Source organism: Elgaria multicarinata, chromosome 19 (assembly GCF_023053635.1).
Source record: "Elgaria multicarinata webbii isolate HBS135686 ecotype San Diego chromosome 19, rElgMul1.1.pri, whole genome shotgun sequence".
NCBI classification, from domain to species: Eukaryota; Metazoa; Chordata; class Lepidosauria; order Squamata; family Anguidae; genus Elgaria; species Elgaria multicarinata.
The window spans coordinates 19,512,819-19,527,872 of NC_086189.1; the positions used below are offsets into that span (position 1 = coordinate 19,512,819).

The 15,054-nt window shown below is 53.9% G+C and overlaps 1 protein-coding gene across 1 annotated transcript in view; it reads right to left on the reverse strand.

The window, feature by feature from the left end:
* NOTCH1 (notch receptor 1) overlaps positions 1-15,054 on the reverse strand; it is an 86,643-nt gene that overhangs the window by 39,746 nt on the left and 31,843 nt on the right. The window contains exons 4-10 of the mRNA XM_063144998.1: positions 11,141-11,403; positions 10,140-10,478; positions 5,073-5,195; positions 3,461-3,694; positions 2,433-2,588; positions 795-980; positions 215-328 (exon numbers count right to left, since the gene is read on the reverse strand). Of these exons, the coding sequence (XP_063001068.1) occupies positions 215-328; positions 795-980; positions 2,433-2,588; positions 3,461-3,694; positions 5,073-5,195; positions 10,140-10,478; positions 11,141-11,403 (1,415 nt within the window). The remainder of the gene's footprint in view (positions 1-214; positions 329-794; positions 981-2,432; positions 2,589-3,460; positions 3,695-5,072; positions 5,196-10,139; positions 10,479-11,140; positions 11,404-15,054) is intronic.

The window sequence follows — 15,054 nt, forward strand, 5'->3', positions numbered from 1 at the left end:
ACGCTGCTCCGGCCTTCCAGAAGCAGAAGGCATCATTCGGAACGTGCGTCATTTCCCCCGAGCTGGACGCTTCGACTGGGTTTAAATCCGCTAGCCCAACATTGCCTCTGGGCGGTGGATTAATGTCGGCTGCTTTTCCACTACAAAGGCTTCGTGCTGGAGGCACAGCGATCGATTGCCGCCCCCACCCCACCCCCCGCCCCCCCGGCAGTACCTATGGGGCACTCGCAGGAGAATTCGTTGATCTTGTCTACGCAGTTTCCGTTGTGCAGGCAGGGGCTGCTGGCACATTCGTCCGTGTTGATTTCGCAGTAAACGCCCTCGTACCCTGCAAGGGTGTTTGGGGAAAGGAAGGTGAGCCCAAGGTGTCGTCCTCACCGCACCTGGCAGAAGCGGCAGCGGCCCCGCCCCTCAACGTCTGGGGCCAATGGTCCCCCATCTACCTCGGCGACTTTCCACGGGAGATAATACCTGCTGCGGCTGGCCACAGCTCCCCACAATCCTATAGCGCAAAATGTTTCAGAGCGGGCTGCTCCTGTTCAGGGTTCCACAATATCCCATTGTTTCCCTGGGTTGCCCCCTTCGAGGGTATGTTGTATTTCTGCAAAGCCCGGGGTTCCTCCCACCATCCCAATCGCCTCCCAACAGCCCGTTTCCATCTGCACGCACCACCCACGTTTGCTCTTAGAGGGAGCGAGTAAACCCACTCCCCCGTGGAGGAGAAACCGGCTTTCGCTCCCGTGTCTCCATCAACGTCGCTTTTATAGGGGGGAAACAGCATTCCGCCGGCTCACCTGGCATGCAGATGCAGTGGAAAACCCCAATCTGGTCTAAGCAGGTGGCATCGTTTTGGCACGGGTTCGAGGAGCACTCGTTCACGTCGATCTCGCAACGCGGGCCGGAGTAGCCTTGCTGACATTGACACAGGAAGGAGCCGTCCTTGTTGATGCATTTGCCGGCGTGCTCACAAGGGTTGGCACCTGCAGAATCGAAGGCAGAAAGAATAAAATAAAGCCCGCTCCGATCCGTGCTGCTTTGGCTAAGGGCAGCAGGCCTAGTAGTCACCCCGGCCAGTTTTTAATTGAAAAGCAGCCGTGCTTGGCTGCCCGTCGTTGCAGAAGAGAGGCAACACAGGAAGATTTAATCCTGGGCTCCCCAACATGACGCCCACAGATGCCTCTCTTAGCTCCGGCCCAGCTCAGCGCCCCTTCTGACGTTTATTTTATTTTACTTCTTAAGATCCTTTTAATAACTAGGGCCATCTTTATTGCTCAACTGAGTGGTTTTGCCTCACCACCACCACCTCTGCCTTGGACTTGCGTTCTCGGGCATGTGACTTTATGAGGAAAGTCTCACCCGCTTACCTTCCAGGAAACTAGCACCTTGTGAGCGGCCACACCAACTGCAACAGCCTTTTTATGAAGAGGCAAAGCCCCCTGCCCTGAAGCAGCCATTTTGTGAGAGCGCCTATGAGACTCTCGAATTCCAAATGAGCTCACAAAAACCTCGGAGATGCCTGGTTTAATCCTCTCCATCCCAGCCCTTCTTTGCCCCATTCAGAAATCACACCCAGGTCCCCAACCAGCTGAAGTTACACAGCGTCTGTACCTTTTCCCCATGGCTTGGAAACTCATTTTGAGCAGGAAGGAATTCTGGAATTCCTCAGCTGCTTTTCACAACAGGAAAGAAAGGAGAGCTGACCTTGCATGGTCAACTTTGGCCCTGACTCTGGCTCTGCGTTGCTGGGCAGGGCTGCCCAGTGTGGGAGGACCCAAAAGCCACGGGGCGTGCAAGGTCAGGACCTGCTGTCATTCAGCTTTCAGCCTCTCCCTCCTCTAGTGTGATGGGCAGCGTTGGGCTCTGCCATCAAACCTCAAATGGGGCGTCTCCTTTCCTGAACCTGTAGAGGCCCTGCCGTGGGTCTTTTCCCACGTAAAGGCGGATGCCCAATGGAACGAGTGGAGCATTATCGAAAATCCCTCCCTCAGGTGTCACCACCGCCACCCATTTCATCAGAGATGAGAGGAGGCTGCGGACCCATTCCACCAGCCCCACTAAAAGACTGTGTCTTTCTTTTCCTCTTCCCTCCCCGCCCCTTTTTCCTTGCGTGTCGTGTCTTTTTAGATTGTTAAGGCTGCGGGGCTGGGGTTTTCTTGTTTCGCTGACTGCACGTACGCTGCTCTGGGAACCTTTCCAGCTGAGGGGGTGGGATAAAAATACTGGGGGGAAATAAATAAAGTGGCTGTCACAGAGCGCTGCCTCCTGCCTGCTCCTTTCTGGCTCCTCCCATCTGCGTCTCTGCCCTCCTTCCCTCCACCCTTCTTTCAGGCACAGACACCAGACCCGAAATGCAGGCTTGAAGCCCGACTCGGTCCCTGACGCAGACACACCCACGCTCCGCTCACGTCAAGCGCTCGCTGCGGACGGCTTACCCAGCGCGCACTCGTCTACGTCTTGGTTGCAAGCGGGCCCCATGTAGCCCGACGGGCAGGTGCAGATGGCTTTCCCCGTGACGGGGTTGGTGTCGCAGTTGGACCCTTCGTTGCAGGGGTTGCTGATGCAGGCGTCGTTCAGGTGACACAGCAGACCTGGCGGAAAACAGGGCGTCAACGCCAAGAGCATGAGGGGACACCCCTCCCTCGCTCCTGCCCACCTCCCCGAACCAGCAAACCCGGTTCCACTGACCCACGGAAGCTAGGGACCCCTTCTCCTCCGGCCTGGAAGGAGAACTCTAGGCTTGACGGGCACAAGGTTTTCACAGCCCTGAGGGTCACATGGGGTTGTGGTCCGGGGGTCCGGGGGGGGGGGCTGCCCACGCAGACACACTGGGGGCGCGGAGAAGGGGGTGCGCAGCTTGCTTTGGCATCTAGATCAATAGGATGCCTCCCTTGGAGCTCACATGGAGGAGAAGGGCCAGAGGTTCCCTCCACGGCACAGGGGCGCACGCCTCCCGGGACCCAAAACCTTCAGCCTGAAGGCCTGTTTTCCCAACAGGGGCAAACTGATGACAGAAGGGGCAACCTGATGACAGAAGCAACCTGATGACAGAAGGGGCGTCTGCTCATACAGCACGGGACACCGCGGCCTCTGAGGATCCAGGTCTTCTCCACTCCTGCCCTAAAGCAGGGCAGCGGATGAGGAAGAGCGTTCTTCCCCCAGAGCGACGTGCGAGGCAGGAAACCCAGGGCTGGAAAAGGGTAACTCCTCCGCCCCCCGCTAAGGTCACGGCTCCTTCTCCCGTCTACTCCGTTCGCCTGCCTTGCTTTCCTGCGAGTTCAGTCGCTCCCTCCCTCCCTCCCTCTGGGAAGCCCTGCATGTCGTTGGAAGGGAACAGCCCTCCACCCCAAAGGGAGATGCCGTGGCTCCGCTCGTGCGGCCGGGGTCTGGCGTGGCTGCTTGCGCGCTCTCCCCTGCCGCGACGGCCTCTGCCCCCCCCCCGCTCCCGTCCCTCGGCACGCACCTGTACGCCCGTGGGGGCATTCACAGTAGAAGGAGGCCACGCGGTCGTGGCAAGTGGCTCCAGTGAAGCAGGCGGCGCTGGCACAGTCGTCGATGTTCTCACTGCAGTCCTCGCCTGTCCAGCCGTTGACGCAGACACAATTGTAGCCCCCGTGGGTGTTGTGGCAAGTGCCACCATTCTGGCAGGCGTTGGGGATCAGTTGGCACTCGTCCACGTCTTCTGTGCAGTACTGGCCTGGGGGCAGCGGGAGAAAGGGACGGAGTCACGTTTCTGCCAGGGGAAGAAGGGAGCGGACCGAGCCTGGCGCACTCCAGAGGTTTCGGAGTGCCACTCGAATTAGACTACTGTAATGCCCTCTGTCTGGGGCAGCCCTTGGGCCTGGTTCGGTACGGCTAGGGCAGAACGTGGCAGCTACGACGTTGGGTGATGTTCAGTGGAGCACCCGACACCACACACCTTAGACCTTCTTAAAGAACTGAGCTGCCTGGCTATCAGCTATTGAGCCACCCTCAAGGTTTGGCTGCTGACATTCAAGCCCCGGACAACTCAGGCCCACAATACCTAGCGGGCCGCCTTCCCCTATACACACCGAGTCAACCCCTGAGATCTTCCGAGCAGGGCCTTTTTGGTGGAGGGGCCCACTCCCTGGAATGCTGACACATTTGCTGCATTCCCTCTTTCCATTTTTAACTCTAAGGGAGGCGTCCAAACATTGATTGATTGATCATTACATTTACAAACCACCCGTCTGGATGAGGGTTGCAAAGCCATTCGCCCTCATTAAAAACAAACCGAAAGAAGCAACAGTAAAACAACAACTAAACTAATAATACAACGAAGATCCCAAAATACTAAAAAAAAATATGTAAAAGATTAAGACCCCAAACAATAAAATAACAACCAAAGCAGTAATACAACACTGAAAACATAAAAATATTAAAACGTTCTTTAAAAAAATTAAGAGCCAGCAATAAAATTAATTATCGGAGGAGGAGGATTATGATTTATTAGCAGGGTTTATATACTGCTTCTCGTCTGAAACAAATCTTGATTAAAGATTAAAAGCTGGTGGGAAAGGACCCGGAATCTAAAGGAGTATAGTGAAGACACCAGGTGGAAACCCCACTCGGTGAACCCTGTCGTATCTGAAGGGGCCCTGAAAATCCAAGCGTCAGTTTCAGGTTGGCTTTTAACATAATGCTTTCAGGGCAGTTTATGCTTTCTCTCGCTCTGTAAAACTGGAATCTCTATCACCAGCTTCTAAGAAGAAAGGATTACGGATGTGAATAAGCTAAAGAATAAATACGAAACAAAACCTTGAGGTTTCCAGAACTCAAAATCCAAATGTTTAGACTCAAATCCTGAGACTGTTTCTGGTGTGGGCTGCTGCATTTGGCCAGGCCAACGTGCACGCCCAAATTTGGAGGCGTTTCGCACAACGGGTGAGCATTTTTAAAAGCAGCTGGAAAAGCCTAAACCTAAAAACTCTCCTCGGTCAGACACTCCTTAAGAGCAGCAATAGCTTTGTAGCTGCCAGGAGTCCTCCAGTCCCTGGAGAGAGGCCAACCACGCCATCCTCCAAAGCCCCATGGCAGCCGCACCGACTTCTTACCTGTCCATTCAGGTAGGCACTGGCAGTTGTAGGTGTTCACCCCATCCACACAGGTGCCTCCATTCTTGCAGGTGTTGCCCGGACAGTCATCAAGGTTCTGCTCACAGTCCTGACCAGCAAACCCTGCCAAGTGGGAGCAGAGAAGACAGGGAGGGAGGGAGGGAGGGAGGGAGAGAAAAAACGCGGATCAGACCCGTTTTTGCCACCCCTATGACAAGGGCAGGATCCGTAGCTCAGGCTTAGAGCGCCTGCTTTCCACGCCGACCATCTCAGGCTCAATTTAAGCATCTCTAGATAAAAGAAGAACCAGGGGGCAGCTGATACGAGAACACCAGGAATCCACAGCTCATCACTCAAGGGCAACTTTCCCCAATCTAGCGCCCACCAGATGTGTCTGGACTACAGCTCCCATAATCCCCAGCCTGCATGAAGCTCACTGAGTGACTTTGGGACAGTCACAATAGGGTTGTTGTGAAGATAAATTGGGTGAGGAGGAGGAGGAGGAAGGCCACGTAAAGCCACCTGGGGTCCCTTGCAGGTAAAGTGGGATAGAAAAGAAATAATGAAATAAAACATAAGCCCTGAGCATTATTATTCCCACATATTTCCCCTCTTTGAAACTGATTGTGGGAACAGGGCCAGGAGCATTCCGGTTGCCTCCCACCATAGCCTGACATGCTGCACCGCGGAGAGTGTGCGCTATATTTAGATCAGCAAGATCTGGGTTCAAGTCCTGCAAGCCGGAAACCACAAAGCAGAAGCAAGCCAGCAAAACATTTTTTAAAAAATCAACCAATTAAACTTTGCTTTATTTGGACACTGACTGAAGTGATCCAACTAGGACAAAGGGCCAAGAGCCAGCTACGGTTGAGTTATTGGCCAGAGAGGAGAGCGGCGGCTGCTTCCTGTAAGTTCTCGTGATGCCTCGTCTCACGTGTGCAGAATCACGGGGTTGAAAGGGGAAGACAAGAGAAGCCCTTCATATTTATGTCATTTACTTCCAATGACTGCTTTCTTGCTTTTCTAGTACCAAATGCATTTGAACCCTGCAACGCTGACCAGTGGCAGGCATGTACGCAGAGAAGCGCGTAATCCGAAGAGTGCCGGAGGAGCGTGGTCCAAGAACCGAGTTCAAATTTTGCCCTAGGCATCAATTCATTCTCTCTCTCTCTCTCTCTCTCTCTCTCTCTCTCTTCTCTGACAGATGAAATACTTAAACCAGGATTTTATGGGCCAAATCTGTGGGCTGAAAGAGGTACAGCATTCCTGATTTAGCGTAACCTTAACAAAATAATAAAATCATAGCGCTGGAAGGGACTATTTCGGCCATGGAACCCAACCCCCTGGTCAGTACAGGTATCCAATTTAAAACCACCCTGACAGATGGCTGGTCTCTGCCTGAAAACCTCCAGAAACCTCCCTAGACAGTTCCCCCTCAAATGTTCAACCGAAATCTGCCTTCCTGTAACTTAGGCCTGCTATTTCATGCCTTGGATGACAGAGAACAGGTTGCAGCCCTCTTCCGGGAGACCAGGGACTTGAGAAATGCTGCCCTGCCCCCTCTCAGCCTTCTCTCCTCCAGGCTAAACAGACGCAGTTCCTCCATCTTTCCCCACAGGACTGAGTTTCTAGGCTCCTGGTCGTCTTTGTTGCTCTTCTCTGAACGCCTTCCAGTTGACGTGAATGTTCTTCTCTTTCAAGCGATGGAAAGAAACAGCCGGCACGGTCCTACCCAGGCAAGCCCCCTCCCTGGCATCTGAACAACCAAGCCCCTAAAAAAGGAGACGCTTCCCCCTCTCACCCAAGAACTGAGTTTGTCGAACTCTGTGCTTTCTGAAGGCTTGGATGTGATACGAAAGCAGCAGGGCCAAAATCTCTCCCGTTTCACAGGAACGTAAGAAGTAGGGCTGTGCACGCCCCCCCACCCCCCACCCCGGAACCGCTTTGTGGCCCAATCTGGAACTTTCGGATCCGCTTCGGGTCGATCCGATCCTCCCCCCACTCTGCTCCGGGGTAAGTGGAGGGGGGGGCAAAATGGGGGCCGCATAAGCCCCCTCCCCCATTACCTGGCTCCGCCGCCGTCGTTGCACGGACTGCAGTGGCGGAGCCAGGTAAGCCCCCTCCCCCCCACTTACCTGCCTCCATCACGGTCTGGAGCAAGCTTCAACTGAGGCCCAGGACTGCGCTGGACACAGGTAAGCCTCCCTCCCCACTTACCTGGCTCTGCCGCCATCACCACATGGATTGTGGTGCCGGCGCCCGGTGAGCCCCTTCCCTCCCTTCCCTGCATTTGGAGCTCCGGATGGAGGCGAACCGCTTCACCTCGATCCGCAGCTCCCCTGACCCTATTCGGATCCGCCTTTGGCAGAGGCGGATCGGGTTGCTCCGGTCCAGATTCGCGATCCGAATCGGAGTGGAGCACAGCCCTAGTAAGAAGCGGCTTTCGACCGAGGCAGCTGTGCCTCAGGCCATCTACCCCAGTATTGCCGACACGGACTGGCAGCAACGGCTCTCCAAGGCTTCAGGCAGGAGTTTTCCCAGCCCTCCCTGGAGATGCTGCCGGGAATCGAACCTCCTAAATCTACTTTTTCCAGCTGCTGCTACCTGTCCTCAGCTCAGGGTGGAAACGATTCATTTGCAGCTCACCGAGAAAAGCCCAAAGCAATGCTTGCAAAGGCTGCCGCCCCGCCCTCCGCCCTCCGCCCCCGCTGGAGTAAAGCAGCGATGGTTTGGGTTCCGGCTCGCAAAGGTTTTCAGAAAATCTCCACCTCCTGAAGGAAGCAGGCAGGGCGGAAGCACCTCATGGATGCCGAGTCAGGAAATGCCTCTGACGGGCTTCAGCAGCTAAGGAGGAACAACAGCCGCTGGAGCTTCGCTTGGCCGAGAACAGCCGTCCAGGAGGGCGGGAGGAAAAGGAAAGAAGGAAAAGGGGAGGGGGAGAAGAAGTATCACAACAGCAAGCTCTCTGGGAAGAAACCAAGACCCAAACAAAAGTGAGCGTTTCTAGTCCTCATGACCGTGGGGAAGGAAATGAGCCGCTGACACGCCCTCTCCCAGGCAGGCCTACAGGGCTGGGCTGCCTCAGAACGGAACACAACCAGGCTCGGACCCGTCCCCAACGTTTCATCTCTGCAGTCCGAAGCAGGCAGCAAAGCTAAGGCAGTGGGCAGATTTGCTGCTGGGCCCCCACCGATGACCGATGAGTCGTGCCCAGTGCAGAGGTCATGAACTTGGGGCCCTCCAGATGTGTGGGACTACAACTCCCAGCCAGCATTTGGCCCCTAAAATCCCCATCTTCCAAAGCCAGCTACAAGTGAAGAGTCTCAGCGTTCAGCTCCGGGGAATCTCCGGGGAAAGGGACATCCCAGAGCTGGGGGCGGCCACCAAAAACTCACAGCCCCAGCACCGAGTGGGGGGGGCAAAAGCCTTTCAGGGGCCCCACTCCTCCGGCAGGCAGGGCCGAAGGAAAAAGGGTCGTGGCGAAGGCCAACCAAAGTCCCACAAAACAGCGCGCGCGCGTCCATGTTCTTCAAAACCCTTCATTAGGCTACGTCAAGTAGTAAGCAAGTGGATGCCCTCCAGATGTTTCGGACTACAATACCCATAATACCTGACCACAACCCCTGCTCTGCTGGCTGGGGCTTATGGAAGCTGTAGTCCAAAACATCTGGAGGGCACCAAGGAAAAACAGAAAAAAGAAAGGGGACGAAGCGAAAAAGGGGGAAAGCGCTGGTTGGTGAGGAAGCCTTGAAGTCTGGATTGAGTCTTAAAATGGACTGTAGAACGTCGGAGGGGGCGACAGGCCCTTAGATTTGGCTCTCCTAAGTGCTGAAAAGGGTTTCAGTTTGCACCTAGGACTGCTCCTAGGATTACTGGGGAAGTGTGTGTGTGTGTGTGTGTGAGGCTCAGTTCAGATGAATCACAAAACCAGGGTTTTCGTTCGCGCCGGATGCAGCGAAGAGGCAGGCAGGCTGGGTCCCTGCTTTCTGTTGCTCTTTTCTCAATGAACAGCCGGCTTATCGAGTGACAAAGGGCCTCGCAACCCTCCTTCGCCTGTCCAAGTGCTTAATCCGTGAGTGGGGCACAGCCCCGTCCTTCTCACAGCGATAGGGGACTTAGATGAGATTAGCTGGCAGTTGGCACGGAAAATGAAGAAGGGGAGGCTTTAGGCGGAAGAAGCCGACACGTTGCTCGCCCGCTTCCATCACGAGAAACGAACCTATCTGCACTTTTGTCACATGGCGGGATCTGATAGATGCAGCCGTTGGTGCGAGGCACACACCCTGCCCGGTGCTGAGCGGTCCTTGGCGTCTTACAGCACAAGGAGCACCAAGGGCAGAGGACAGAGATAGCTAGTAAAGGAAGGCGCAGCCTGGGTGCAGCTGGACAGAGCCGCTGGTCACGAGGGCGCTTTGGCGAGGGAGATCACGGCGAGGTTTCCTTCCAGGCTCAACGAAAGAGAGAACCTGGGCTGGGCTGCACGCCAGAAGAGCAATACCCACACGTCAAAAGCTCATGCAGAGTCAGCAGCGTGTGTTTTTGGAGGACGCAGAGCGTGCGTGCACCCACACAGGCACCTCAGGGCTTCCCCCAAAGTCCACCCGTTTCATACTTCAACGCAACGTTCGGACAGGATGAAAACAAGCCACTTTTCGTAGCGGCTTCTGTGCGCGAGGCGCTCCCAAAGCAAACAGAGAGAGACGTCACAGGAGCGACACTTGGGCAAAAGTGGCCGAAGGCGTCTGGCCAGGTGAAAAAGAAGAGGCCAAAATGAGGGGGGGGACGGGGGACGGGGACCGGAGCGGATTTTAAACACTTCATTCAGAAGGATTAGAATGCTTAACTAAGGGAACTCTGTGCTTGATGACCAATCATCCTGATGACGGTGATGATTTAATAAATCCATAGACCGCTTGCCATGCTGAAAAAACATTTCCAGGCGGTTCTCCTTGCCACGCTGCTCTCCAGGAAGCCCAAGAGGAGAGAGGCCCATCCCTCCCCCCTCGCCCACCTGAGGGCTCCTAGGAAGCCCGGAAGGACATGGCGGCGCAAGGAAGCCCGCGGTACCTGGGAGGCAGGTGCACTCGTAGGTGGTGTCTCCGGTCTGGCGACAGGTGCCTCCGCTCTGGCAGGGCGAGGGGTTGCAGGGCACGTAGAGGTGCTCGCAGGTGGGGCCCGTGTACGCCGGCCGGCAGTGGCACTGGAAGGAGCCGATGTCGTTGACGCAGGTGCCGCCGTTCTTGCAGGTGGACGGGCTGCGGCTGCACTCGTTGATGTCCTCTTTGCAGGTGGCGCCGTGGAAGCCCGGCGGGCACTTGCAGAAGTAGTCCGACTCGAAAGGCACGCACTGGCCGTTGTTGGCGCAGGGGTTCGAGGCGCAGGGGTCGGCTTGCAGGCAGGTCGTGCCTGGAGGCCAAAGAGAGAGGAGCGGGGCCCGCGTGAGGAGGGTGGGCATTCACAGCCGCAGAGGAACCGGGGGAGACGGAGACCCGGCTGGGTCTGCACGGCCCCTCCGTAGCGCTGTTGAAGCGCACCCATAACTGCTGGGACACCCCCCACGTTCCACGGGCTGCTTTCACAGGGTTGTTTCCTGCTTTTAGTTCCACGTTACCCAAAATACCACCCAAAATGGCACTGCGTGTGCTACGTGGCATGAATGAGCAAGGGGGAATATAGCGTCACCAGGATCGGATCGTAATGATTGGACACATCTGATCCCGGAAGTCACGGCGAACATGGCAGAATTTGACCTGGAAAGTTCACAATGGCTGCGATGCAGAACCTCATCCCCATGAGCCAGGTGTGGGCCGTGGACCCTTTCCCCCTGACCACTGGCCATTTGGCGGATTTCCCAGCTTTTGTGCCATTTCCCTTATATCCTAAAGCTGACTTACAGGCTTTAGGAGAGTTTCAAGCTAAAACAGATGAGCATTTGGGGTTGGAGGCTGCTCCGCCCATTTTGCTTTTCACCACAGCAGGCATGTGCCCGTCCCCCCGTCCCCGGAGGGCTTCCCTGGAATGCCATCCAGGTTCTGCACCCCTCCTGGGTGCGCGGTTTGCTCCCTTACCTGACCACCCTGGGGGGCAGCGGCATTTGTAGTTCGTCAGGGTGAGAAGGTCGCAGGTCCCTCCGTTGCGGCAGGGGCTGCTCAGGCAGGCGTTGTCCTCGGGCGTCAAGCACAGCTTGTCGGTGAAGCCCAAGCGGCAGGCGCAGGTGTAGTCTGCGACATTGCCACGGACGACGGGGCGGCAGGTGCCGGCGTTCTTGCACGGGGAGCTGCGGCACGGGTTCGGCAGCTGACACCGGTTGCCGACGAAGTTGCCGGGGCACCTGGGGAGAGGAAGACGCAGAAAGGGGCATCAGGGTGGGGCCGGCAGCACCTCTCCACGAAGCCAGGCGGCACAAGAGCGGCACAGGCATAACGCTCAGCATTCATACAGCGCTTTCCCCAAAGGCTTCACGTCCATTCCCTGAACAGTACGCACGACGACCGTGTAAAGGAGGCTGACATGATCTTCACATGGCGGGTGGTGGACCAAAGACAAAGGAATCGTGGCTTGTATCGGGAGTTTTTCTTCTTATTGTTATTATTAGTGTTGACTGGTATTTATTACATTTCTCTACCACCCCATAGCCAGAGCTCTCTGGGCAGTTGACAAATGTTAAAACCCACTTTACAAAGTGTAAAAACCATTTGCATAAAAGCATATAAACAGACAGCGCACACACACACACACACACACACACACACACCATATATCTAACACAATTTAAAATAATCAACCCTAGGACAAAGCCAGGAGTTGGTTTTTAAAAAGGGTGGCAGCTGAATCGAGCTTTGAAACAGGGACTTTTCCTTGTTATCTTATATTATTATCTTAACCACTAGTCAACCCATATGAAAATCTATCTAGTTTAACAGTTATAATGTATTTGTTTTGCGTGGGTTCACCTTTTGTGATGAAGGAGCAGCATAGGCTTTTTAAATCAATCAATAAAAATACTACCCAGTTCCCTACTCTATCCAAAAAAGGTTCAAGGTAGATAGCAACACCTTGGAAACACCTGAGTAAATAAATAAACTCAAACTGGGTCACCAGGGAAAAAAACCGCTGAAAAAACCTAAGGCTGTCCATTCTTAAAGGTGTAAGGAAAGCTGTGCAGGATCAAACCGAGGCTCCGAGGATCCCCTTTGAACCAGGTTGGAGAAGGCCGGCCTGCAGTCACCTGTATTCAGAGGTGCACTGCGTCAGAAACTGGGAGTTCCGCTAAGGAATCACGGCTAACATATTTATTATTTACGTGTAACATGTATATCCCAACCGTTGTTGTTGTTTTGTCTTGCAAGGGCGGCTTAAATGATCGTCCTCCCTGTTTTATCCTCACAACAACCCTGTGAGGTAGGCTAGGCTGAGGGCCTGCGATGGGCCCACTACATCACACCGGCTTCCTGTGGGCAGATGTCTCCTCCCACCCTGGATCCGCCCAATCCCCTTGTAAATCAAGTATCTGACGCAGTACGCCTGTGTGCACCAGTTGCTGGGGAACATGGGTGGGAGGGTGCTGTTGCACCGTGCACCGCTTTGTGGGTCCCTGGTCGACAGCTGGTGGGGCCCTGCGTGGGCAGAGCCCTGGACTAGATGGACCCTCGGTCTGATCCAGCATCAGGGCTCTTCTGATGTTCTTAAACCCACCTAACTAAGCAGGTGTCCTTCAACACGGCAGCGAATTTCATGAGTAAATTATGCATCTGGCATGTCCCCAAACTTATTGCCCAGAACATTTTATTGCATGGCTAGCCTGCATTCTAGTGTTACAGCGAAAGACGCAAGGGTCGTCTCGCCCGGTCGAGCAGGCCTCCTGAAGAACCGAGACGTGGTCCCTTGGGCTTTATAACAATGTACGCATATCAATGGAGCCTTGAGACTCGCAACCCATTGGTCAACTGTCCATGGCTTCCCAGCGGCCTCACAACCCCATGGGAATCTCTTTTTCACACCCTTCTTCGCCGGGCCAATATCCACACACCCGCCCCCCAGAGCCACCTGCCTCAACACTTCCCAGGGCCAGCGAGGGCCATAAATCTTCTATGTTTCAAAGAAGCTTCTCTGTCGTCGTCGTCCCCCGCCCCAAAGATCAAACAGAACAGCATGAGAATCACACCCTTCGCATCGACACCAAGCAAGAAGCAGGGTCTGTACGCAGGGTCTTCAAAAGGCAAGCCCGTCGAACCTCACAGCACACAATCCAAAATCCATCTAGCACAACACTTTGCCATGGCTAGAGAATTCCCAGAGGATACAGAAACTGCTACTTTGTTTTGGGAGACACCCGTTGTGCTTCCAAACCAAGGGGCACCTGAATTGCAAGCCGAATTTTGGAACGTTTTGGTGCACAAACTCAAGAGACAACCATGAGAGGGCTGGTAACTTTCGTGGCTGGGTCCCCTTCCCCCATTTCTACTGGTAGATGAAACTATAAATGCACAAAACTGTTTTCCTTACATTTTTGAAAGTCGCACAAACATTTACAAGATTCTAGTGCTCACGATTCAAAATATGACAATATTTTGGCAAACTGTCAGGTAGAATCCAATTTTCACAGCGATCTAATGCTGAGCATAAGACAAATCCCGAGGGCCCGTTCTGCTGTGGCTGTTGACAGTTGTCCATGAAGACAGGTGATAAATCCTTAACCCCCTGCTTGCGTACATAACTCTCCAACACAACTTATTCATCTCTGCCTTAAAAGATAAGCTCCCGTATCAAAAGTTATTATCAACAGCAAAAGTGCAGGGCTAGCAGGCCTCCCAAACCCACACATGCTTTAATTCTTATATCAGCATGAGAGCCTTAATTTTGTTTTAAATTTATTTTCCTTTTCTTTTCTTTCTTGAAAGCATCCTTGCCACAAAACACCCAATCCATCAACTGGCCACCGACACGGCCATCTGCTCCAAGAAACCATAAGGGGTTCAGCCAACTGGTTCGTTAAAAAGAAATACACACACATACACCAAACGAAAGCAAAGAGAGCATAACACACACACACACACACACACAAACACACCCCTTTCTGAAACAACTGGTCAGAGGAACACATAACTCAACTCTGAGAAGCAGCCCAAGTGTGTGCATTCAGCCACAGAATAGATACGTTGGTTTACTGCATTCACTCACTAAACCAGCAAAATGTCTTGGAGGAGCAAAGCTCAGGGAGTCGTAAACTCTTGAAGTCCCCAGTTTAGTTTTTACACAGATCACGTTTCGATCCTCTGGGACTGTCAATGTGATGTGATGCCTGTAGACACCAATGAGCATACAGACATCTCTCTTGGTGCCTACCAGGAGCCCTGTTTCGCCCGATTTGCATTTTATTTCTTAAGGTATTTTTAAAATATTTGTTTTAACCCTGGGAAGTCACCGTGCTGCAAAGTGCCTGCCTTCCAGCACCATCTTTATTTGGGTTTAAGAGTGGTTTTTGTTTGTTTAGGCACTCAGGCCCCATCTCTGACTTGATATTTAGGTTCTTGGGCTTGTTACTTAGGTTCACCGACTGGTCTTCTGGGAAATGAGTGCTTTGTAACTAGCCGTGCCCAGCGCAGCAGCCATTCGATGCGTGGGCAAAGCGCGCTCAGCCCGTGATCCTGCCAACATGCCCAATGTCCAATCCACCAAAGGAGCCTGCCTTGAGGTTGCAATTGTGGTTTCTGGGTTCAGGGCAGCCCTTTGCCCTTCCTAGTCCTAGTGAAACTTTGCCAGTAGGGTGGAGCGTGGGGAAAACACTGAACGGGTGTCCTGCGTGCAGCAGTTCTCTTTGGTAACACAAACAACTAGAGTTCAAAGGCAGAAAAATGAAGGCCCGTCTTGTGCTCAAGAGAGGCGAAGAAAAGCAGGAGAGGCCAGACAGGTGGGTTTGCACGGAGAAGGTGTCGACAGCAGCTGTCTCTGGAATATTCCTTTGATTATGAAGCTCCCTGCG